This window comes from Coenobita brevimanus, chromosome 46, assembly GCF_032717465.1.
Source record: "Coenobita brevimanus isolate Jiangsu-jjx chromosome 46, ASM3271746v2, whole genome shotgun sequence".
In the NCBI taxonomy this organism is placed as follows: Eukaryota; Metazoa; Arthropoda; class Malacostraca; order Decapoda; family Coenobitidae; genus Coenobita; species Coenobita brevimanus.
In genome coordinates, this window is record NC_136999.1 from 53,476,167 (window position 1) to 53,502,847 (window position 26,681).

General features: G+C 43.0%; 1 protein-coding gene across 1 annotated transcript in view; it reads right to left on the reverse strand.

The window, feature by feature from the left end:
• LOC145398736 (protein sidekick-like) overlaps nucleotides 1-26,681 on the reverse strand; it is an 82,630-nt gene that overhangs the window by 53,482 nt on the left and 2,467 nt on the right. Inside the window, exon 2 of the mRNA XM_080271534.1 lies at nucleotides 687-862. Coding sequence (XP_080127660.1) covers nucleotides 687-862 — 176 coding nt within the window. The remainder of the gene's footprint in view (nucleotides 1-686; nucleotides 863-26,681) is intronic.

Genomic DNA, 26,681 nt, shown 5'->3' on the forward strand with positions numbered 1-26,681 from the left:
TGTGTGTGTGTGTGTGTGTGTGTGTGTGTGTGTGTGTGTGTGTGTGTGTGTGTGTGTGTGTGCGGAAGAGAGAGAGAGAGAGGTACTGAAAATTGAGTTTATTCGAAATTGGGTGATAGTGGAAGAGAGAGAATATGAGACTGGAAAGTGAATTCTATAGAGAGAGAGAAAGTGTGTGTGTGTGTGTGTGTGTGTGTGTGTGTGTGTGTGTGTGTGTGTGTGTGTGTGTGTGTGTGTGTGTGTGTGTGTGTGTGTGTGTGCCTTTCACCTCCTTCTTGATACACTAATTCCATGCCCCCTATTTAAGATTTATATTGTACGTGTAAATTACGATCAACACCTGTCCTGACGTCAACTAATGGGCCTCAGGTGAGAATAAACGCTCGAACCTCAGTCTCTAGGTTGTATATTATGTGAGTAGCACCTCTTACATAGCGACTTATCTTTCATGTTACACCTTGACATTCTCTTCCATGTTACTGATATCGCTTCAGTATTGACATCCATTGCATCGCTTGGATTGCAGTCTAATAGGGTGCAATCAAACCCAACAAATCAGACAGGAACAAAGAAATAATCGCACTCTATTCTCACAAGCACCATACATAATTGAAGCCCCTATTGAGTACTCGACAGGGGAAAGAAGTGCTTGTTTCCCTATACCAATTCTCACATCTTGCACTCACATCCTTGTTTGCTCTACTGATGACTCGACAGGGGAGCGTTGCCTTGTGTCCCACGATGGCCGTCACGTTGGTAGGGGAGGTCAGGTCGAAGTAGGTCGTTCTGGTGTTGGCGCGACCCCAGGTGATGGCAGGGGGAGGAGACTGGGGGCCTTCCTCAGGGGGGGCCGCGCTCCCTCCTGCGGGTTGGGGATGGAGAATTATTTAAGTAGTTTATTACAGGTGAGAATTACACTAGGGTATGACTTACACTCTTGCACTTCATGACTATGTTTGTACAGACAGTGGCCGATGACCTGAGAGAGAGAGAGAGAGAGAGAGAGAGAGTCAGTGCGGGACACAGGTAGTCTTTAAGAGTATTAAATTCATAACTGTTGCACTAATGAATCGGACGATGTCACCATCCGGAATTGCATCATTATCTGTATTCACATATATTTTTTTATCTTGTCTGAAAAGCTCCAAAACCTAATGAAGTCTTTCTAAAAAAAATAATGGATTGGAATTTCCCTTCTTCAGCTCAGTATCCCCAAAGTGCAAATGAAATAATGACCGGGAAGGTGATGTACTCTCAAATACAAAAATCTCTTCGCCTCTCCTGTCTCTGTATCATGGTTGGATTTCTAGATGCTTGAATTTTGCGTGATTAATTAAGGTGCGTGTTATCATTTTACCTGTGTGGTATAATTAACACCTTTCTTACGTCTCCTTCAAACCTCTATGAATCTACCAATGAGAAAGAGGCAGGAGAGGCGAAAGGATTTTTATGTTTAACTGTCCACCAATATTTAATACTTCAGCCCTGCATCTTGTCATGTTTAATCTGCTTAGGAATGAGTTTTTGAGGTGGAAGCATCAGACATAGTTACAGTTCACTAACCCTTTCCGTATCTGCGCTCTTTCCCAGGCTGGGCAGTCTGGCTATCATCCATTCCTTTTTTGTTTCATACTGAGCGCGGGGACCAGGGGCTAGACTACTTTAAAGCTACATCTAAGGCCCGCGTGACCAGTCGCTCGACCCTGAGTGGCATTCTGTAGAGAATAAGCTCCAACATTCCCTCTGCTTGAAACCTTTACGGGACACATCCGGCTGGGGCACCTTAATTTACTGCTGATCTTGTTTTAAGGTTAACACCGAGCGTACTAAATAATCTAATCTCTTTCAACAGAGCACCACACTAACCCCAACCCTGGTGCTGGGGGGAGCGACGCCTTCACGTGGTGGCAAAGATATAATGAGGATAATTCACTGTCTAGACCCGTCCCTAAACCCCCCCTCCCTGTCCCCACAAAGGAGGAGGATGAACTGCATGAGGACTGCAAGCTCTCTCTCTCTCTCTCTCTCTCTCTCTGAGCGTATCTCGACTCTGAATATACCAGACGTGAAATATTTGCCCGTAAACATGCCAACGAGATATACAGATTCGCATTACCATTAAAAATACCGCTGGCTCAGTAGTACAAAGCTGGGTATATTGAAAGAGAGAGAGAGAGAGAGAGAGAGAGAGAGAGAGAGAGAGAGAGAGAGAGAGAGAGAGATGGGAAATGAGTGCAGGAGGAGGACAGAAAAGACAGACGCGGACAGAAACGAAAAAAATGGAGATAATTCACGACAGAGAAAGATAATATTAAAGAGAGGGAAAATAAAGTTACATAAGGCGAGAAAGAGTAAGATAAAGCATGGAGGAGCAGGATAATGATAAAGGAAGTACGACAGTATGAGGAAGAGCGAGACACGGAACACTCACAAGCTGGTCTAAAGGCCGAATATTTTACTTTGCATTGTTTCATTCTTGCCTGACCCTTAACCCTTCCACAAACTTTGGTTCAAATCAGGGTAGATCTGTTTGACCTTACCTAGCACAGTGACCTTTTCCTTTGACCTTTCCCTGTGATCTTGACCTTTGATTGGCTGTTCTCAAAATCGAATCACTTTATCCTTGTCTTATTCTGAACACTACCACAAGGTTTAGTCTACATATGATAAAAACTGCATAAATTCGCCTTGTCATGTGACCTTGATGACCTATTGTGCTAAACGCAATGAATCAACCTCTTGGGTGACCCTCAACTCATCCACCAAGTCTGATCCAGAGCGTTTCAAACCTGTTTTAGTTATTTTCGTCACACACAGACACATGGGTCGCACCTTGACCTTGCTTTATAACCTTTCAGAAGCAATGGATTCCTTCATTGGCTGACCATGCACCTTTCTACAGTTTGGCACACACACACACACACACACACACACACACACACACACACACACACACACATCAAAACAAATGTCCCCTCTCACTTCCCGAATCGCAGGTGCAGAAATACTAGAAAGTGTGGGGGAAAAAAAAAATGAGAGGACAGGAGACTCTGGAGGGACAGAAAAGGACCGATACAGACAGAGACAGAGACAGAAAGTGTGAGATAATGTGAGAGAGAAAGAGAAAGTGTGAGATAATGTGAGAGAGAATGAGAAAAAGTGAGAAAAGCTGAACAGGAGAAAAAAAAGCAGAGAGGAGGACAAGAGGATCAAGGTTCGTCCAAGGGTACACTGTTGATTCTTTTTCTCTTCCACTTACCCTGCCTCTCCCTCCCTGCCTCTCCCACCCTGCCACTCTCACCCTGGCTCTCCCGCCCTGCCTCTCCCAACCACCTACCCCCACCTTGCCTCTCCCACCCTGCCTCTCCCATCCTGTATAATTCTCATTCCCACTCTTTTTCACACCTAGCACCCAATTCCCTCCTCTCTCTCTCTCTCTCTCTCTCTCTCTCTCTCTCTCTCTCTCTCTCTCTCTCTCTCTCTCTCTCTCTCTCTCTCTCATTAAATTACGATCCTCTGTATTAATTGGTGTCTCATTTGAACGCGGTAAAATCATGTTAATTGGAATATTGCTTGCTTGTCGAGTGCGAACCTTATTGAAAAATGAAACAAGAGGTGGAAAACACATATAATACATCTTAATCAACGTTCACTTATGGATTCGTATCGTTCATCTCTCCTTCACGCATCTCTCGTGGTGTACTGTATATCTCTTTCGCGCATCTCTCTCGGTGTATCTCTTCTTCGCGCATCTCTTTTATCTCTGTCAGCCCAATTACGTGCTTGTAATTTTAATCCTGCTATCTCCAGACCATTTTATTCAGATTTTGGGAGACTTTTCCAAACTGGAGAGACTAAACACAGCCTTCCTCTATCCCTTCACCACAATTGGTCTACCCACGACTGAATTAAATCGTCTGGAAAGGGCAAGAATATACCAGTACTTAAAAACACATCATTAAGTTGAACGAGGTTAATGCAGAGTTGCATAAGTCGTTTTCTTCTCACATCAAAAAAATGTGTATCGTTTTCTCTGTGATTACTGAGACGAATGAAACGAGTCGAGGCAGTTAGTGAACCGAGACGAATGGAACGAGGCGAAGCAGTGAGTGAAGTGAGACTAAAGAAGCGAGGCGAATCAATGAGTGAAGCGAGGCGAATGAAACGAGTCGAAGCAATGAGTGAACCGAGGCGAATGGAACGAGGCGAAGCAGTGAGTGAAGCGAGGCGAATGAAACGAGGCGAAGCAATGAGTGAAGCGAGGCGAATGAAACGAGGCGAAGCAATGAGTGAAGCGAGGCGAATGGAACGAGGCGAAGCAGTGGGTGAACCGAGACGAATGAAACGAGACGAAGCAGTTAGTGATGCGAGGCGAATCAGATTCCTCTTAAGCCTTTTCTTCTGTCAAATTAAACAGAACTTTTATTATCGTTCACTTCACACCCCACTAAGCGTGTTACCTTTTTCACTATCAATAATGAAACGAGATGAAACAGATGAAATTGGAGCTCAGACGTCTCCTCCTTCCCTCCCCCTCCCCATTCCCTCTCTCTTCCTCTTCCTTCCCCCCTCCTCTTTCCCTCCATGGTCTCCCTCATTGGCAAAGAATTCACTGGAAAAAAAAGACGATACTGCGGCTTTACATACTTTTTGTAGCACTTCTTCGTGATTGGCGTCATATTCCAGTTTTAATCTATTTTTCACTCGGCATTCAGAACACAAGGATGGCGATTCTAGGCCATAGTCAAGTGAACAGAGTATAGTCACAGGGTATTTCTTTTTATAATACTTCCTTTCAGTTCCATGTTTGATTTTTATTCCTGCACTTTTGACATTCTTTTTATTATTAATTATTATTTTTTGACATTCTTTTTTTTAATCAATATTCCTTTTTTTTTGGGGGGGGGGTTACCTGAGACTTTTTTGGACTGGAGGGGAGAGTTAGCCTTCATTAACCCATTGCGAAAATTATAGTTCTTTAATCTTGACTAGGCCCATTTTTTCATCCATTCATAGCTCATATCACTCAGTTCTGGCAAGACAATACTATGATTTAACAACCATACCTTAGCACTTTTTCATGACTAGCACCATACTCTAGTGGCATATGTTGTCACAGCTCAACATTCGAAGGGGGGAGATGGCAATGTTAGACCAGGTTATAGTGAAAGTAGTATAGGTATATTTAAGACTGAGCAGGGCAGGAGTTATTATAGTTATACAGTTACTGAGAACTTCATTTATGCCAATTAATTCTTACCTACGAACCTACCTGCCTGTATCAAGCGTCCCCCTCCCTATCTTCCCTCTTACTCATCCACCCACCCTATTTTCTCCCTCCTCCTTATCCTCTTCCTCTCCCCCTCATCTCCTCTTCTCTTCTTCCCTCTCTCGTAGTTCTCCCTGCATTGTTCTGTCTCCCATCTCCCTTTCTCCTCGCCCTATCTTTCCTTCTACTATCTCGCCATCTCTCCCTTCCCTCTGTATCTCCTCTTGTTTTTCTATTTCCCTTCTCCCCTTCTCTTCTTTCTCTCCCACTCCCTTCTATCTCGCTCCACTTCGCCCTCTCCCTCTCTCTCTCCGCATTCCTCTCTTCCCCCCATTCTTCTCCGTCCCTCACTTTCACCCATCCTCCCATGTCTCTTCGTCCCTCCCTCCCTCTTCCCTTCCTCTCCTTCCCTTTCTTCCCCACTCCTCTCCCTCCTTCTCTCTCCCCTTCTCTCTCTCCCTGTCCCTGTCTCTCCCTTTCAAGCAATTTATTTTCCATTTACTTTTTCTCTCTGTCTTTTCCACTCCCTTAACCCATGTTCGGAAGTCATTTATTTTTCCTCTCGATTTTTTTCTGTCCTCAGTCTTTTTTTTTTTTTTTTTTTTTTTTTTTTTTTAGGATAGGGTCTTTCATTTATCCAATATAGTTTCGAATTTCATCATCATCATCATCATCATCATCATCATCGTCATCATCAACTCTATCACCATTTTCGTCATTGTCATCGTCATCATCATCATCGTCGTCATCATCATCATCACCATCATTATCGTCACTGTCATCGTCATCATCATCATCGTAGTCGTCATTGTCATCATCACCATCATCATCATCATTATCACCATCATCATCATCATCAACACTATCATTTTCGTCATTGTCATCGTCATCATCACCATCATCATCATCATCATCATCATCATTTCCACACAGAGAGGGAGTGAGGTAGGATCCAGAAACTATAAGAGAGAAAGAGAGAAAAAAAAAATGTTCAGTGAAATGATCCACAGAGTCCTAATGTAAGAGGCTTTAGATATTTCGTCACACCTTTTCCTGAGCGATTTAGTCAGTCCACTGCAACTAAATATCCTTGCATAGTACTGTTGCAAACTTTGTCGGTGTTAAAACGATATAAATAACCCGCGAGAGGATGGCAAAGTGTAACAGTCAAAATAAATCGCAGAGGAGCGGGTGTTGCGGAGCCTCCAACGCCATTTTGAATACGACTCAATGTTCTATCTATCTATTTCCAGACGCCTTAATCCCGTAAGGAGTGGCCACAAACAAATCGCCTCCATGTCAACCTGTCCCCCGCCATTTCACTGCCCTGCTCCCAGCTCACCCTCCCCCCTCTCTCATATACCCTTCCACTCCATCCCTCCATCTCATCCTTGGTCTCCCCCTCCCTCTCAACGTTACTCACACATAATTACAGCTTTTGATGTCCTACTTTCACCTCATCATTAACAATCATCACTTTCATTCTTTCCTTTTTGGTCAACGATTCGCCTTACATACACCTATCAGCTATTCCGTAGATCCTCAAACGAAACGAAGATGGCCCATACCCTAGTCCCATACAATCAGTGACAGAAATTCGTCTACTGTACCACTTCGTCTACGTTCTACTTATTCATGTCCGTCACCTTCCTCCTCGACGCACCGTAAGGGGAACCACTTAAGGGCGACAAACATAACAAGCCTCTCTGAGTGTAGGTATATGAGCCAGCAGACGAAAAGGAAAAGTGGAGAAGGTGAAATATTTGATGATTTTTTGCCCCCGATCCTTCATGCTTTATGTTCCAACTATTTTGATCACTTGTTCGTTCCATAAGGTGTAGATTCGTTTTACACACACACACACACACACACACACACACACACACACACACACACACACACACACACACACACACACACACACACACTTTTCCCTTAACTTAACACAGATATTCGTCCTCTTCTAATGATATCACCTTGGTCAGTGACAGAAAAAGGCAGTGCTACGGTCCATCTCTTTCCATGGCGCTTCTTCGTGACTAGCATCATAAACAAGGGCTAATCTATTGCTACAACTCATCATTCAACATTGGCAGGTGGCAGAGTTAGCCCAAGTTTGCGTCAGAGCTTTATGTAGATAAGAACACCTTTGTCTTGTTCTTTCACCTCAGTAATGCCACTCTTGTTTTATTTTTGGTCCTTCCATTCGTTTATAATAAATTTAATGAAGACCTGTTTGACTAGGAGGGTTTAGGGAGACTGGTTGGCACTGTAGGTAGCATAGGAGCCTTCGTAACACATCCCCCTTAGCGATTTATTTTGCATATTACACATCAACACCTCTTATGGTATTTATATCGTGTTAATCTTGACCTGATTTGCCTCAGTTAAGAAATTATAAGGTGCAAGAGTTAACAAAATAAATCGCTTAGGAAATCACGTTACGAAATCTCAAAAGCCTCTTAGAATACGACCCTTCTCAGACCCCTTCAGGCCGAGGGTTCTTACGTGAGCGAAATCCGTTTTCTGGTGGCGGCAAGAAATAAGCAGAAAAACCTCTTTTGTAATAGTGTTAATTTTCTGTCTGTCAGTCTGTCTCTCCTACACACACACACACACACACACACACACACACACACACACACACACACACACACACACACACGTACACACGCACACGCATACACACGAACAAATATATGCTCGCGCTCTTACTATACTGACAATCTTGTGTGTGCTCAGACATACACATGCCTACTTATGTACGGACTCACACTCACACTGGGATACTGGTACACACACACACACACACACACACACACACAATGAAAGCGTTTAATCCGGCTAGTCACCAAGGAGACTCACTTTTGTTTCGTATTTTTTTTTTTTTTCACGGTCATTAATCTATATTGGAGTCTTGGGTGTGAATCAAATTCATGTAAAAATAAATAACAATAGTAACCAAGGAGATTCATTCCTACCTCATCAACTCAAGCTGTCCTAATGGAACCATGGAGTAGAATGCAACAGGTCAACTCTGGAACTGTCTCCATTTGTATTTCCTTCTTCCTGTGATCTCCATGCTTTCAAACGCCGTGTGTCCAGGCATCTCGAAATGAACGGATCTTGAATTTGGCTCTCTTTTGTATTGTTTTTGTTTTTTTCTTGGAGGGAGCTGTTTTGCGGGCTCCTGACCTTTGGTTCCTTCTTCCTCGCATAAAAAAAAAAGAACTGTGAATGGCCCAGTTCCGTCAGGTGATCCAACCAGGTACGCAGGTCATAAGCAGGTAAACCGATTCTAAATTAACACAGGTAAATATTATCCTTTTGTCTGTATTCCCTGTGTATTCCTGCGTATTATACTCTTTTCGCTATTCTGGCCTAAAATTGCTATCTTTCCATCTTGAATGCTGAGTTGTAGCAATAGATTAACTCTAGAATATGGTACTAGTCAGGAAGAAGTGCTGTGGAAAGGATGTAGAGCCGTACCATTGTCATTTTCAGCTAATGTGCTGCGCGAAATAAGTGGCAAAACGACGAAAATCTGGGCCAAGTTAACATAGAAGGATAGTACCACCAGTCTTCCCTCTCTCTCTCTCTCTCTCTCTCTGTTCTCCATTTCTTTTGTCTGCCGAATTCTTTCCTCTATCCCCTCTCTTACTTCACCTCCCTCCTTCTCCCTCCTTTACACTGTCTTCCCTCTTCCCTTTCCCTTCCCTACTCACCCACTTTCCCCAACTCTTTCCCCTCTTTATTCACCCTGTCTACCTATCTCCTTACCGCCCCCCACTCACCCTGCCTTCCCTCCTTTCCCACCCCCTCCTTACTCACCCTATCTTTCCCCTTCCGTATTGACCCTGTCTTTCTCACCCTGAGCCACCGACGTCCCTCGCACTCCCTTTCCTCCTCCCTTACATTTTATCGCATCGTCAGCCTCTGCCTCCAGCTGCTGTCACTGTTCTATTTGCCACTCTTGGGTTCTCTTTCTCCTTTCTTTTTCCTCTCTCCTTTCTCCTCGCCCTCTTTCTCTTCCCTCCTTCCCCTCTCTCCATCCTCCTTTCCCTGTCTCTTCTCTTGTTCCTCTCCCTTCCCTTCTCCTCCTCCTCTCTCCTTACTCTTCTTCCTCTCTCTCTTAACTTTCTTTTCTTTCTTCTCATTCGAATCTCTGCTCTCCTTCCATTTTCTTACTGCCCTCTCCTCTCTTCTTCCCTCACACCCCTCTCCCTCCTCTCCCATTCCCTTCTCTCTTCTCATTCCTTATCTTCTCCCTCAATTCTTTATCAGTATTGGAAAACCGAGTCGTATTAATCTTAGCGGCATTTTCTCCAAACCTTAAGATGATGATATTCATTTTCGGGAAGAGCTTTCGCAGTGAAGATTAAAAAACAAAAAAACTATTGGAATTAACCTTTATATCTGCGAGGTCTGTGCAAGAGAGGGACGCCTTCACGAGGTGGCCCCTTTATAACCGGTTGGCTCCCCTACCTGGTTATATAAAGTCTCTCAGATCTCTCAATGTAATTTTGAAAGGAGGATTGTGGACTGCAGAGGAATGGGAACTTCAGCCTGCACACCATCAAGTTCGCATCTAAATAAGCGTAGAGATCTATCCATCTATCTATCTATCTATTGCCAGACGCCTTAAGCCCGCAAGGGGTGGCCACTAACAAATCGCCTCCATGTCGCCCTGTCCCCCTAGAGATGCAACAGAAAATTTGGGTAATCGGCTGACCTTAGCAAGAACAAAATTATACATACAAAATTATACATATTTTTGATTGTGTTCATGAAGCTAGTTTCACTCTCTCTCTCTCTCTCTCTTTCTCCAATATCCCATGTCTCCCATCCTCCCGCCGCACCCTCCTTTCCCTCCCCTCCTCACTCCCTCTCCCTCCACTCCCCTTTCCCCTCCCTCTCCCCTCTCCCCACACGTATTGAATTACCGTCTCCCAAAAATAATACTTTGGCAATATTTTTCCGGCATCTGAGGGTACACCATTAATAGATTTCAGGCCGGTTTGGATTCTTGAGAGAGAGAGAGAGAGAGAGAGAGAGAGAGAGAGAGAGAGAGAGAGAGAGAGAGAGAGAGAGAGAGAGAGAGAAAGAGCTGTGTTTTTGTTCTTTGTGTGTGTGTGTGTGTGTGTGTGTGTGTGTGTGTGTGTGTGTGTGTGTGTCCGCTTCCGTGTACGTTTGGTCCAGTATGTGAGTGGTCTTCTAGTGGACATGGAATAATTCTTAGCACCTCTTCCTTGGCGATTTATGATGCACATTTAATAGTTTTAATACTCATGTGCCGCAGAGGGTCGCCTTCACGTGGTGGCACCGTTATGACCAGCTGGCTCCTCTGCTTGGTCATACAAACGTCCCTCAGTTCCCTCCCTATCCCCCGAAAGGAGGAAAGTGACATGGCGTTTCGAAAATACTTTTATATATATCCTTGACTCCATCACTTTTAAACATGCATCTTAAGCTGAATACAGTACATTTTGAGACAGAAAAAGATATATAACAAAAGTCGGCATTGCAGTGAAGGGCTTAGTGAAGGACAATAGAAGATTAACATTTTTTTACTTCTTCGTCCAGTGTTACAAAAGAATAATTTACAGTTGGAATACGAATTTTCCCTTGACCCGTCCTGAGTCTTTATGAGTTTAGGCTTGTCAGGGTGAGTTAGGCGAAGTGTGTGCATGCCTGAGTGTGAGTGCTTTCATGTGTGCGTCTAAGTCTGCTTGTACGAGCTTATGCAAGTTAGAAAGCGAGAGTTTGGAACACGTAAATGAGTTACCAGTTCACTTACGAGGCACTGATTCTGCCCACCCTCACTCCTTGCTATACTCTGTTCACTATAAATTGACCAAAACTTACCACCTTTCTATCTTGCATACCAAGCTGTAACACGAGAATAACACTAGAATACAATGGTGATCATGAAAAAATGCTTCAAGTAAATGTATAGCCCCATCACTGTCTTTCTCTGCCACTGAGCTACGTGAAGTAAGTTGCAAAAAGACGAAATTCTGATCTAAGTAAAGGTCTATCTGTCTATCTATTGCCAGACGCCGTAATCCCGTAAGGGGTGGCCACAAACAAATGGCCTCCATGTCGCCCTGTCCCCCGCCATTTCACTGCCCTGCTCTCAGCTCTCACACCCCCTCTCTAATATACCTCCACACTCCATCCCTCCATCTCATCCTTGGCCTCCCCCTCCCTCCCTCTCCTCCACCTCACTCACATACACTACACAGGATGGAGGGAAGCCGTAGCCAGAAAGCAAGATGCAAAGTGAGAAACAAGTTGCAAAAAGGGAAATAAGTTGCAAAAGGAGGTATGGGTTGCAGAAGCGCGAAACTCTTGGCCAACTGAAGGTGAAAGAATTATACTGACTGGAGAGAAGTTTTAGCAAGGGTTTCACACCGAACGAAGGCCTGCTTTCCAGTGTTAAGGTATTCTGATCTCTACTAGACTGTGTGAAATAAAAATCGCAGTGATACTACTACTCGCGCAGTTTAGAGAAACTTCGAATTACCACTTGATATCTGTACAGTGAGGCCTCCCTTCAGTGCGAGACCCTGGCTATGAAATTCCCCAAGCAACTATACGTTCTTCACCCTAATTGTACCCAGATTTTCACCCTTCGACAGTTAATTTCACGTAGCTCAGTGGCAGAAAGACAAAGCTACGTTCTACAGCCTTTCCATAGCACTTCTTCTGACTGGCACCATATTAGCGTGTTTATCTATTGTGGTAACTCAATATTTAAGATGGAGAGATGTTAGTTTTAGACCAAGTTGATGTGAGAAGTGTACAGTGCTAATGAATAGAACTTTGAGCACATTATATAACTGTCTCAGGCTTGTGCGAATTGGTGCAACTTGGAATGCGAAGGATTGCACTACGTAACTCTATTCATCTGGCCTCGTGCGAACTGATGCAACTTGGACTGTGAGAAATTGACCTACCAAACTACTTCGCCGTTGCGTCTTTGTGCGAATCAGGGCAAGTTCGAACGAGTGAGATTGCAGCGGGTAGGCAACTCCCTCATGATCGAGACAGCTCAAGTATTCTAATGCAACTAATGTCAGGCGATTTTATTTACCTGAGAGTTAGTCATGGAGGGTGAGAGTGTTAATACTTAAAATCTAATCCCGTTATGATGGGGAGAACTGGGGCTGTTCTTCTCCCCTCAAATTGTTGGGAAAGCTCTAGTATTTTATTGCACCCATTTTTATTTATTTATTTATTTATTTTTTATTTCGGATAGTCGTAGAAGCTTGAGTGTTAATATTGGTATCCTTAACCCTCTCATGGTCGGGATAATTCTAGTATTCTCCACCAAGTAACGCCAGATGATGATGATGATGATGATGATGATTGTTGTTATTATTATTATTATTATTGTTATTATTATTATTATTATTATTATCATTATTATTATTATGGATGAGTAAAGCGGAAGAGACGCAATGTTAATTCTGCTCCAATAACTCTCTTCAACTGCGACAGCTCAAGTATTTTCTTCCACCCAAGGCCACACAATTTCATTTAGCTCCAGTATTAACCCTTTCTCCTCGTAAAGACGTCTTATATCACCTCAACCAACACCACAGGAGTTTGTTCAGCTGGGGAGGAATTCTAGTGGTCAAAGGGTTGAAAGATGAAAAATTTACCTTTGGAGTTTTAGAGGCGCAATGAAATGGCCTGAATAAAATAAGCCTGTTGGGTTGAGGCGCCTTAGATGGCTGTGGCCAAGAAGGGTTTATATTAAAGGAATAGATGGGGGTCTCAACTAATACAATGCCACTCAGGGAAGAACAACTGGTCATTTTCACCTTCATTGACTAGACTACCTCTCCTGGCCAGGAGTTCCTACGCTCGTAACAGGGAAAAGAAAGACTTGGATAATAGGTAGAATCGAGACATAGGAGCGTGAGAGTATAAAGTTGTGAGGAAATAATGAATTAGATGTTAGATACAATAATCGCAGGCTCGTGAGTGTTAAGTTCCCTAAGAAGTAAAGGATAATACATAAAGTTACAGGAGCTAGAACGTCTTCACATGCATCTCAGTATCTTGGGCCATGAGAATCACAAAGTCTTAAAGAATGGCTGCAAAACAGAAGCAATATGAGAATCCGCTACAGGGCATAACTCATACAAGACTTGGTGCTCTAAACCCTAGCAATGTAACACAGCTAATATTCACCTGTGCTTGCCTTGTTACCTTAGACACTTAATTCAGGATTTAGAATTCAGGGACAGTAATTTTAAACGATCCTAACCAAACTTTACAATTAGCATGTCTCCAAAAATGTTAATTATTAGCAGACATCGTATTGTTCTGTCATCTTTTGCACATTAATATGCACTATGCTGGTTGTGTAAGTACTCGGTAGCTGTATGAGCCAAGACAAGAGTAGATACACTGATAGATAGACAGTTAGATGGATAGATAGATGGCTGGCTGGATGGATGGATGGAATCTTGAACACAAACCTCTTCATTCCGGTGGCTTATTTTTCATTTTCTTTGGATCACCTCAAGAATTTTTTATGCAAACTGGGAAGGACATCTGAAGGTGAAGGAGTTAATGAAGCCTTTATGTAACCCCTCCAATCGAAAATAGGTTCCTTAAACTGAATAAAATTGTCTGAAGATAACAATGTGGAGAAATCGTCATACTGAAAAGGTAAACACAACAGAACCCTACGAGTTTATCAATATTACTCCAGGACCAAGATATCAAGTTGGCGAGGGCTGATGGAACTCTGGCTTTGAGATAATTATAACTTCTCTAGCACACTGGCATGCTAAAGTCACCTGTACCCGTGAATGTGTGTGTGTGTGTGTGTGTGTGTGTGTGTGTGTGTGTGTGTGTGTGTGTGTGTGTGTGTGTGTGTGTGTGTGTGTGTGTGTGTGTGTTTATGATCTTGACTTACTCCCATCGCTGATATATATTCACATCACTCTCGTTACCTTCCTGTCGTTCTCCTCTCATTCACTTCTCTCTTTCCCCTCTCTTTCATTCACTTCTCTCTGTCACCTTTCATTCACTTCTCTTTGTCATTTCTCTATCATTCACTTCTCTCTGTCACTTCTCTTTCATTCACTTCTCTCTGTTACCTCATTCATTCACCTGTCATTCATTCGCATTTCCCTCTCGCTCCCTTTCAAACCTGCCATCTCACCTCAGTCGACCCACTCAACCGGGAACACCAAGAAAGGTCTCGACTCAGCTCAAAGGATGTGAAGTTTCGAACAATAATAACGCCCTCATTTTTTTAGTTTAATGTAGATGAAACTTTTAAGCAATATTTTGAACATCCTTGGTCTCTAAAGTTATCGTCCTTTGGTTTCAGAAGTCATTAATCACTTTGTTGTAATTTAGTGTGAGGAATTGGCTCTCGGGACTTATATCCGAAGCTGCTTCATGTTCGGTCAGTATTTCTAACAAGAGAGACGAGGTTCCACTTTTGCTCGATTGTTACTGGTTTCTTTAGTTAGATTATATAGATTTTGACACAGTTTGGAGAAGATAAACAGCAGCTACCAACAGCAACTGTACATAGTTTATTCTGGCAGACTTTAGGCGATTTTTTGGAGCTTTTGAGACTGCTCGTGTTGAAGGTATCAGAGGTAAAATCTAATAATCTTGTGCTCTTCTTTACCTGTTCAAGCCTCTCACCTTACTTCCAGCTATAAAACTAAGTCCGCACAGGTGTAGGAAAGTCCCTAAATTTTGACAGTCACTTGTAAAACCCTGCAGCGTGAGCAATTGCTAGATGTGGTCAGCTTGAATGCCGCATTGCAGAAGGTAGTCAGTAAAAGTAAGGGAAGTTAGGCATGTTCAATCAGCACCACATGCTTTGGGGATTATTGCATAACATTAAGGATTTGTCTGTACCTTCACCTGTTTGTTTTTACCTTGGCTTCCTTACCTGATTACGCTCTCTCACTCCTCTCATTCCATCCACCACTCTCATCCCACTCATCCCCTCACGCTGCTTACCCCACTCACCATTCTAACCCCACTCTTTCTACTCTACTCACCAATTTAACCCCCACACATTCTGCTCACCCCTCACCCCCACTCACTCCTCTCAGCCCTCTCATGCCACTTACCCCATACATTCCTCTTAGTCATCTCGTTCCAGTCATCCCGCCTACCTGTTACCTCACTCACCCCTCTCACGACACTCGCCCACTCACCCCTCTCACCCCATTCGCCCACTCGCCCCACTCATTCCTGACACTGGGCTGACGAGAGCCATCACTGCCTGTTCATCTTGACGGAGGGAGTGTCAAGCTGAACATCCACATGTCTGTCTGTCTGTCTCTGTCTGTCTGTCTGTCTGTCTGTCTCTCTGTCTGTCTCTGTCTGTCTGTCTGTCTCTCTCTCTCTACGTCACTCCCTCCCCTCACGGCGATATGTTAAGCCAAGCACAGAAATCACCGGGAGAGTGAATGGAGAAACGGTGTCGGTGAGAGAGAGAGAGAGAGAGAGAGAGAGAGAGAGAGAGAGGAAAAAGACAGGAACAGAAGCGAAACAAAAGAGAAACGGGAAGAATGAGAGAAATAAAAGAGGGAGAGAAAGAAAGAGGCAGGAAAAGGAAGAGAAAAAGACGGAGCAAAAACAGACGAAGAAGGTGAATGAAAGGAGGGAAAGAAAGGATGGAAATAATAGGAAAGAAAATAAAAGAAAAGGGAATAAGGCAGAGACTGAAAGGGAGTGAGAAAGGAGAGGGAGAGAAGAGACGAACTGAGAGAATCACCGAAAGGGGGCAAAACGAATGAAGGGAATGAGAGGAAGAAGAGAATGGGAGGGAGAAGGAGAAGAGAGCTAATGAAGAGAGGGGAAAGGAGGGAAGAACTGGAAGAGATTGACGGAAAGACATAAAAAGAATGAAAGTCGAAGGGCGAGAGTTAGAGAGGCACATTGATATGGAAGAGGGGAAGGGAGAGAGGGAGAGAGAGAGAGAGAGAGAGAGAGAGGCGATTTAGGTGTAATTTTCTTTTATAACCCTATCTTCGATGACGCCAAATGGTTTCCCGCACCCATATCCTAGGAAACCATTTAGTACGCTGGGTGGTAACCATTGAGCCAAATGACGCCTGACGGTTTAGCTGGTTCAGAGCTCCAAACAGATGACGCTCGTAAGGTTTTGCATTCAAAGGATGGTTTGGGAATATTGCTCCTCAGTGCCGCTCAGGGATGGACGAGGTTGGCCACCCTTGTATTTTAAGTCGGGAATTATGACTGGATGGATAGAGATAGACAGGTAGACAGAAAGACAGAGATAGACAGAGATAGACAGATAGATAAACAGATAAGAGAGATAGACAGCCCGTATCAACCGCTTAAAAATTGGGGACACACTAAATAGCATAAATTCGCTTAGTTGTAGCAAGAATCAGGAATATACAAGTCCTCTGTCTGAAGGGGTTAATACTGCTCTCTCTCTCTCTCTCTCTCTCTCTCTCTCTTATAACCTCATTTCGTGCCATAAATACGCTCAGAGTTTCTTCATTAGGGCCAACTTTGAATACAATGGACATCACCGCAGCCACACACACACGCACACACACACACACACACACACACACACACACACACACACACACACACACACACAACATGGATGAATAAAAATGCGTCTTGGTTCTTAACAAAATTTTTTTTTTTTTTTTTTTGGGGGGGGAAGGTGACGTGTTTATAAATGACCTAAACCATTTTTTATGATGAACATGTTTCTATCTATTATTATTATTATTATTATTATTATTATTATTATCTCTTTGTAATATTCAGTCTACTGGGGTTGTGAAAGATAAGGTAGCTCTATGGGTGAAGACAAAAATGTAAACAATCGCTTCTATTCACATCTTGAGCTTAGAGAGAGAGAGAGAGAGAGAGAGAGAGAGAGAGAGAGAGAGAGAGAGAGAGAGAGAGAGAGAGAGTATCCTCCTCAACTAAATGGAATCAATTAGTGACAGCGACAGCAAATACCTGAGTAACATTCTTCCCACTGAGACTGGAAAGTTTGTATTCATGCCTTTTGTCTGTATTAGCGTTATCAAAGCAGCAACTGAACTCTTTGCTAGGTCACCCTTGTCCCCTAGAATATGACACAACCGTCGATGTTACAGTGAGATCCCTAATTGTGCTGGTAGTCGAAGAGGAATATGGGAAGAAACAGACCCTGCACAGTTAAGGACTAAAGTCTGCGTACTGTTTTACTGCGTCTGCTTCACACTAAAGGCATGTCTGTCGCTTTTCTCCCTTACGCAAATGATATGAGCGTCATCGATGGACAGAGATACATAGGAAGCCTCTCTCAGCTTAGGAATATTAGCCAGTAGGGGGAAAAATAAGTCAGCATTAGGCGAGGTTTTGTATCTGCGGGTAGAGAAACATATGAGGCCTCTTTCAGCTTACGAATATTAGTCAGGAAAGGAAAGTGAGAAGAAGAGGTGAAATATTAGACGAATTTTCGCATCTACAGGCAGGGAATCATGCCAAGTCTCTCTCAGCTTAGAAATATCAGCCAGTAAAGGAAAGTGAGAATCAGATGTGGAATAGTAGGCGAATTTTTGTATCTATGGGTAAAGAAACATGGCAAGCGTCTGTTAGCTTAGGAATATTAACCAGCAAAGAAAAATGACAAAATGATGTGAAATATTAGGGGATATTTTTTTTATCAATAGGCAAAGAAACATCAGGACTCACCTTTGGAATATTAATTAGGAAAGGAAGGTGAAAAAACGGGAGAAATATTAGCAAACTTTTTAAAATCAGTTCCAGGCCTGTCAGAGCTTAGGGATATTAATCAAGAAAGGAAAGTGAGAAGAATAGGTGAAATATTAGGCAAACTTTTGTATCTATAGGCAGGGAAACATACCAAGCCTCTCCCAGTGTAGGAATAATAGCCAGCGATGGAAATAAGTAGAGGTGAAATAATAGGCGAGCTTTTAGTCTCCCAGGGTGCATACCTTCACCTGGAACCCTCGTCGTACAGGTGACCAAGATGATCAGCAGGTGCAGACAGGTGTGAAGAGAAGGCATTTTCTTAGCGCACTTGCTTCCTCTTGCTTCCGTTTCGTCCTGGGTTGTTTAATTTACTTTCGTTCGAGTCCAGTTTGCCTCACTTGTTTACGTTTCTCTCTTGTTTCATATGATAAAGTTGATTTTTTTTTCCACTTGCTTACGTCCAGGTCTTTCTTATTTTAGTTGCTTACCTCCAGCCCTTGTTTATTTCAATTGCTTACTTTCAGGTCATATTCATTTCAATTGCTTTCATTTTGGTCCTGCTTGTTTATTTATCTTTCTTATTCCACTTGTTTACGTTCAGGTCGTATTTATTTCATTAGTTTACGTTCTGGTCAGATTCATCTTGGTTGCTTACGTTCAGACCCTTTCAATTGCTTACGTTCAGACCTTTACTCCAGACCCTTCCATTTGCTTACGTTCAGACCCTTTCAATTGCTTACGTTCAGACCTTTACTCCAGACCCTTCCATTTGCTTACGTTCAGACCCTTTCTTCAGATTCTCATTTGCTTACGTTCACACCCTTTCTTCAGACCCTTTCATTTGCTTACGTTCAGACCCTTTCGTCAGACCCTTTCTTTTGCTTACGTTCAGACTTTCATTTCCTTACGTTCAGACTCATTTGCTTACGTTCAGACCCTTTCTTCAGACTCTCATTTCCTTACGTTCAGACCCATTCTTCAGACTCTTTCAGTTCCTTACGTTCTTTCCCTATTCCTGAACGTAAGGCAAAGCTAAGTTATTCTCAGTACACGGCTAATCCACGAGAACGGCACACGAATAGCATAACTTTCCTTTTTGCTGTGAGGATTGAGGGTGCATTGTAGCTGATGTTACTGCCTTTCCTCACTCTATTGCATGTGAGGAAGGTACGTATTCTCCCTTACACCTTTTCCTAAGCGATTTAGTTTGCTTATTACATCTTCCCGTCCTCTTCTGAGTTACTTAAATCCATTCTGATATCACCATACTCTTCATAAGTGACGTACGAAAGGATATTAGCCAACCGCATCCACGGATAAATCAGTAAGGAAGAGGCGTTAGGGAGCTTCCATAACAGCCGAGAATGCAAGCCAAAGAGCTGTAGTCGGTCTTTGGAGCTTACGTAACACCTATTCTTTGGCGATTTATTCTGCCTATTACACCTCAGTACTCTTGTATTTTTTTTTTAAGCTATGTCAATATCAAAACAACATAGCCAGCATATGAATGTCCACTTGTAATAGGAAAAACAAATCGCAGAGGAAAATATGTAACGAAAACTCCTAAGCCACCTGGCCTTTGGTTCCTTCTTCCTTGCATTAAAAAAAAAAAAAATAGCACACTGTCTTGAGCAACGAACATGCAACACGACGTCATTATTTTTTTTTTCCCTCCGAGACACAAAACGTATAATTCCATGGATGTTATTGTCTTTTCTCACTCTATTGCATGTGTCTTAAGTCCTCACTCTAGATGGGGTCTCGCAACAAATTCTCCTTAAAGATTTACTTTATAACACCTGAACTTACCTTGTGTTTAAGTATATTGCTTTCACACGGATTTAAGTTTGCACCTGGATTGTACAAGGCAAGGCCATGAAATGGCGGGGGACAGGGTGACATGGAGGCGATTTGTTTGTGGCCACCCCTTACGAGATTAAGGCGTCTGGCAAAAGACAGATAGACAGATCATACAAGAGGATATAGAGGTGTAATGGGCAGAAAAAATCGCTATGGAGAAGGTTTTAAGACATCTCCAAACTCACTCAGAGCAAGATTGCAGAAAATTCTCATCTTCGTCTTCCTTCACCTTGATAAAATCGTCTTTTGAGGAGGCAGGCATAATATTTGTTAAAACTGTGAGTACTGAGTTAATTCTTAGTATAAAAACTCCTCTTTTGTTTATTTATCTATTTCTTTAGCTATCAGTTTTATTATTTATCTATTTATTTATTTATCTATTTTATTATCTATTTAGCTATCTATTGACTTTATTACTGATTTTCCTTTAGATGTATTTATTCAAAGGAAGACGCCTCGTAGTGAAAGGGTTATACGCAACCTCGAATGACCTCAGTTTTATTATTATTATTATTATTATTATTATTCGATTTATTTATTTTTTTATTAAGGTGAAGGGAGATTTTCGGAACTGGAGAGGTTAAATTCAACTCTCATAACTCTCGTACTTCCATACGCCTTTCACCTTAACTTGGCCCATATTTTCGTCCTTTTGTAGCTTATTCCACGTACCTCATTGGCAGAAAAAGACGGTACTACGCCACTGCATCTTATACCACTTCTTCGTGACTAGCACCACTGTTCATCTATGCAACTCAACATTCAAGATGGAGAGATGGCAATTTTAGGCCAAGTTAGAGTAAAAATGGCATAGGTTATTCTTCTATAAATAAAATTGTTAGGAAGCAGCAGGAAATAAGAGTGAAAGGGATCATCGGACTGAAGCGGCGACCGAGTACGTGCATAGTCCGCTCACCTTAACTTGGCCTAGATTTTTCATAATATTTGCAGCTTATTTCACGTAACTCCACAGCAGAATCTGACAATACTATGGCTCTACATCCTTTCCATTGCACCTTTTCGTGACTAACATAATCTAGTGTTTGTTCCAACTCTGCGTTAATGGTGGAGAGATGGCAGTCTGGAGTCAAGTTGAAGTGAAAAGACTATAGTAGAAATCAGGTACTTCCCCCCCCCCCATATTTATTTCTTCCCTTCATCCCTGTACCTCGTTCTCGGTCTGCCCCTCCTCATCCTCGCGTCAGTCTTTACTTTCACGCACTCCCCATCAGCTTTCTCATTCTTTTTCGCTTCACACACACGTTTAGATAAAACCTTCGTGTCACGTCAGCTAGAACGAACTTGGAACAACACACCCTCACCTTGTCCTTTCTCCCCGGAGGTCCGAGGGATACTGAATCGTTGAAGGCGAGGGGGTGGATCAGTATACATGCGCCGTTCGACCCTGAGATAATCCAGAGACGTAATGATACCGCCACCAGGTAAACATTAACTCTCCGCTAACTTCCAAAACTTCCAAACCTCGCTCCTTCAGTTTATCTCCTTCATTGCTGGATCTTGATTTTTTTATTTTATGCATTTGTTTTTGTTAGAGGAGGAGCACCAAGCAGAGATATATTAGATTTTGGTATATGCCATGATGCTTTGGTGGTCATGAAATATGTAAGAATTGCTGCTTTCAGGTACATGTCTTTGTGTGTGTGTGTGTGTGTGTGTGTGTGTGTGTGTGTGTGTGTGTGTTTTAATGTTACTGCTACTATTACCACCACCACCACCACTACAAGTACTATTGATGATGATGATTATTATTATGGTGATGATGATGATGATGATGATGATGATGATACTACTACTACTACTACTACTATTATTATTATTATTATTATTATTATTATTATTATTATTATTATCATCGTCATTATCACCGACTTTACGGGACTGAATAGAAGTGTACGTGAGTGAGGTGGAGGGGGGCCTAGGATGAGGTGGAAAGGGTTATAAGTGAGAAAAAAGATGCGAGCTGGGGAGAGGGCACCCTGATGACTGGGGAAAGATGTGGAAGTGATTAATTTGTGGCCGCCTCATCTGGCATTAAGGCGTACGACTATAGTTCAGTGGTTCTCAATCTGTGGGGCACGTCTTCCTGTGGGGCGTGGGCAATTTCCAAAGGGGACGCGAGGACTTGGAGCCAAAATTGAGCGTGACATGAACTCGTGTGTGTGTGTGTGTGTGTGTGTGTGTAAAAACGAGGTGATATAGTTTGTGTGTGTGTGTGTGTGTGTGTGTGTGTGTGTGTGTGTGTGTGTGTGTGTGTGTGTGTGTGTCCATCCATTCTATATATGCACATCTTTGGACAACTACACATCTGTTGATAGAATGATAATCTGTACCACAATGTAAGTAAGCTATTAAGGGAAGAAGTTGGTGTCTGTTTCTTGATTTGCCCAACGCCTTAATCTTGCTGACGTGCGAGGAAGCGAGGAAGACGAAGGAGTACAGAGGAGTACAAAGGAAAGCAGGCAGCAACAGATCTACTGGTCCTTTCGTGGCTGTTTGGTATAAGGAAGGTTATAACTATCAAGACTCTCCTATCAGATAAAGACAAAGATAGAGAACAGGATGGCTCCCCCCCACCCACCAAACCCTCCAGCCGAAGCAGGCAGGAAATAGTGAGAAGGACCACCATGCAACATATAAAAGCCGTCAAGGAATTTCATAGGAAAGGGGATAAAGAAAGCTGATTCTACTATACAGTATCTACTCTGAAAATGAAAGTAGCATTCAGTCAACATTACGAGTATTTATCGATGTTGAACTGCGGCTGTATCATCCAAGCCCTGAAAAAAGAAAAAAAAAGTTATATACACCACAGAAATGTATTATGCAGGAGTGAACATATGTATTTATCCGGGGGTTAGACGACAGATACTTATCCAAGCTATTTTTAAAGGTTAATATTGTATCACAGCTTACTACACTGGAGGGCATTTTGTTCCATATATTTTCAACTCTATTTAAGGAGAAATGCTTAGCTGCGTGTGACTGAAACTGTTTGCCGATGATTTTCTCTCCTTTACCTCTAGTATAATTTGAAAGATCAACTGTGAAATACTTATCGATACCCATTTTATCGTGTCTTTTGAATACAGTAGCTGGAATACCCGAATTACATCTGCTCGTAACCTGTGTTTAGTTAGGGTAAAGATATTGAGGCTTCTAAACGCGCCTCGTATAGTTTATTTCCAAGGCTAGGTATCATCCTTGTCAGCCTTCGTTATGCTCGCTCAGGTTTCTCCGTATCTTTTTTTTTTATATATAATACGGTGACCAGAACTGAACACAATACTCCAAGTGCGGGCGTACTAAGGAATTATACAAAGTTAGGACGATTTTCCTGGATTTATACTTGAATGCTTTACCTATGAATCCACTTTATTTTTTTTATAGCCTCCGTGCACTGTTTGCTTGGTTTCAGATCATTTGCTAGTATGATCCTAAGTCTTTTTCATGGCTTAAACCATCAAGTTGGACATTATTCACGTTAAAACTGGCCATTACTTTTTTACTGTCAATGTTTAGCACTTTACATTTCTAAATAATGAAGTCCATATGCCATATTTGGGGCCAATTAAATAGTTGATTAAGATCTTGCTGAATTCCCTGCCAACGCAACGCTTTGTCTGCTCTGTTACCCATTTAAGTATCATCGGCAAATTTAAAACTCTTATAAATTAATCCTTCATCAACATCATTAATGTAGAAAAAACAGAAAAAGACCAAACACTGAATCCTATGGCACTCCACTTGTTACGTCAACCCAGTCTGATTCTTTTCCACTTGTTACGACTCTGCTTTCATCCGGTGAGCCAACCCTCGACCCACCCGAGCACACTGCCACTGAACCATGTGCCTTTAGTTTCTGAAGGAGTCATTTGTGTGGAGCATTGTCGAAGGCCTTTTGAAAATCTAGATGGACATCGTCGACGGATTTACTCTCGTCATTAGTTTATGGTAGTCCTCCCCACCACCTCAGGGGCAGTCGGTGAAATTAAATCCGTATCATGAATGCCCCCAGATCACGAGGCCAATACCAAACCTCGCTCTACTAAAAATAATTTCATCCATACTAAATGCTCTCAACTCTCCAACTCGAATTCTTCCCGCTCCTTCTGGCACCTTGCCAAAAATCTTTCTAACAACTTTACCTCATCATCCTTCCCTCCTCTTTTCTACTCTGATGGTTCTGTAGCTATTTCTTCTACTGATAAAGCAGATCTCTTCGCACAGACTTTCTCCTCCAATTCCACCTTAGACGATTCCGGTGCTGTTCCTCCATCACTTCCCCCCTCTGACTTCCTCATGGCTGACATTAAAATTTCTTCAGTTGATGTATTTTCTGCCATCACTGGCCTCAGTACTAACAAGGCATATGGGCCTGATGGGGTCCCTCCTGTTGTTCTCAAGAACTGTGCTTCTGTGCTTACACCCTGCCTAGGCAAACTCTTTCGCCTTTGTCTGTCAACTTGTACCTTTCCTTCTTGCTGGAAGTTTGCTCTCATTCAGCCAGTCCCAAAGAAGGGTGACCACTCCCAACCCTCCAACTATCGTCCAATTGCTTTAACGTCCTGTATTTCAAAAGTTTTCGAGTCAATTCTCAATAGAAAAATTTTAAGGCATCTTTCCTATCACAACCTTCTTTCCGATCGTCAGTATGGGTTCCGTCAGGGACGCTCCACTGGCGATCTTCTCTCCTACCTTTCAGACTCCTGGACATCCTCCTTTCGGGACTTTGGCGAAAGCTTTGCCATTGCACTTGACATCTCAAAGGCTTTCGATCGAGTCTGGCATAAATCTTTAATTTCCAAACTGCCCTCCTACGATTTCTATCCTTCTATCTGTGCCTTCATCGCTAGCTTCCTTTCTGGTCGTTCTATAGCCGCTTTTGTAGACGGCCATCGTTCTTCTCCTAGATCTATCAACAGTGGTGTTCCTCAGGGCTCTGTCCTATCGCCAACTCTCTTCCTTTTATTCATCAATGATCTTCTAAGCTGTACATCTAACCCTATCCACTCATACGCTGATGACTCCACCCTTCACCTTTCCATTCGATTCCCGCAACGCCCATCTCAACAGTTACTTCAACAAACAAGGGATGAGGTTATGGCACACCTAATGTCTGACTTGGCTCGTATCTCTGACTGGGGTAAAAATAATATGGTTATTTTTAATGCATCTAAGACTCAGTTCTTACACCTATCAACCCGACAAAATCTTCCACAGGTATACCCACTAATGTTTAATAATATTCAGCTTAATCCTGCATCATCCTTGAACATGCTTGGGGTTTCATTTACTCGGGACTTATCTTGGAAAGATCATATTACATCTCTTGTAAAATCTGCTTCCAAGAGATTGGGTGTGCTAAGCCGACTCCGCTCTTTCTTTACCCCTGCACAATTGTTGACTCTATACAAGGTTTTATCCTCCCCTGTGTGGAGTACAACTCGCATGTGTGGGGAGGCTCCCCACATACAGCTCTTCTCAATAGGGTGGAGTCAAAGGCTTTTCGTCTCATTAACTCTCCTCCTCTTACTAACTCCCTTCAACCTCTGTCTCTTCGCCGCACTGTTGCATCTTTATCTCTTTTCTATCGCTACTTTAATGGTCACTGTTCCTCTGAACTGTCTGCTTGCATTCCTCCACCTCTACGACGGGCGCGTAGCACCCGTCTGGCAGCAAACTCTCATCCCTTTTCTGTCCAACTTTCTAATGCAAGAGTTAACCGTTACTCCCAGTCTTTCATTTATGCAACAGGTCAGCTCTGGAACTGTCTCCCTCTGTCTGTATTTCCTGCTGCCTATGATCTCCAGTCTTTCAAACGCAGTGTGTCCAGGCATCTCGAAATGTTCGGATCTTGAATTTGGCTCTCTATTGTATTTTGTTTTTCTCTTGGAGGGAACTGTTACTGCGGGCTCATGGCCTTTGGTTCCTTCTTCCTCGCATAAAAAAAAAAAAAAAAAAACGACCTAACCACTGAGACGACGACTCTTTGAGAATAAGGGCCCCACCCCACCTAGCCCGGCCCACCTACACAGTCTGTTAGTATAGTATCGCATAGAAAGCTACCTCACTTCTCCCCATTTCCCCTTCCCCATATACCCCGCCTTGCACATACTCCGCCGCATTCTCCCTCTTCCTCTTCCCCTCCCCAACATACTCCCTCTACCTTTTCCCCTCCCCAACATACCGTCTTTCTCTCCATGTTCCCCTCCCTCACATACTCCCTTTCCCACTTTCCCCTACCTATTTTTCTAAACCTGCACTCCCTTCCCCCATTATGTTCTCCCCCCCCCCACCAACCTCCCTCTTCCTGTCCCCAATCCCCCTCACCCATCTTCTCTCACATACATGTACTCTGTCGCCCTTTTCACTCAACCTGCTTCTTTTCCCTCCTCCCTCCACCCTCTTTTCTCTACTCTCATTCCATTCCCAACCCTATCTCGCCTAGTCCCTCCCATTTTCATCCATTCTCCCCTCCCCCTTCCCTCGCACTCGCCTCTCCCTCCCTCTTTCTTATCTTTCCTTCTTTCTCCAGTCTCATCACTCCGCCCCTTTCCAATCCTCCAAGTCCCGCCCCCTGAACCCACTCTCTCTCAGCGTGGCACTCCGATGACCACACACACACACACCCGCAGTCACACTCACCGTCACTCTCGATTCACACACACACGCTGCATGCTCCTAGAGAGAGGTGAGGTGTACATTTTTTTCCCAATCAGTCTCACTTCTGTATCTTAACCTTTGGACACCATTATTTTCCTCGGCACTGGGGTCTTTTCAGGTTCTG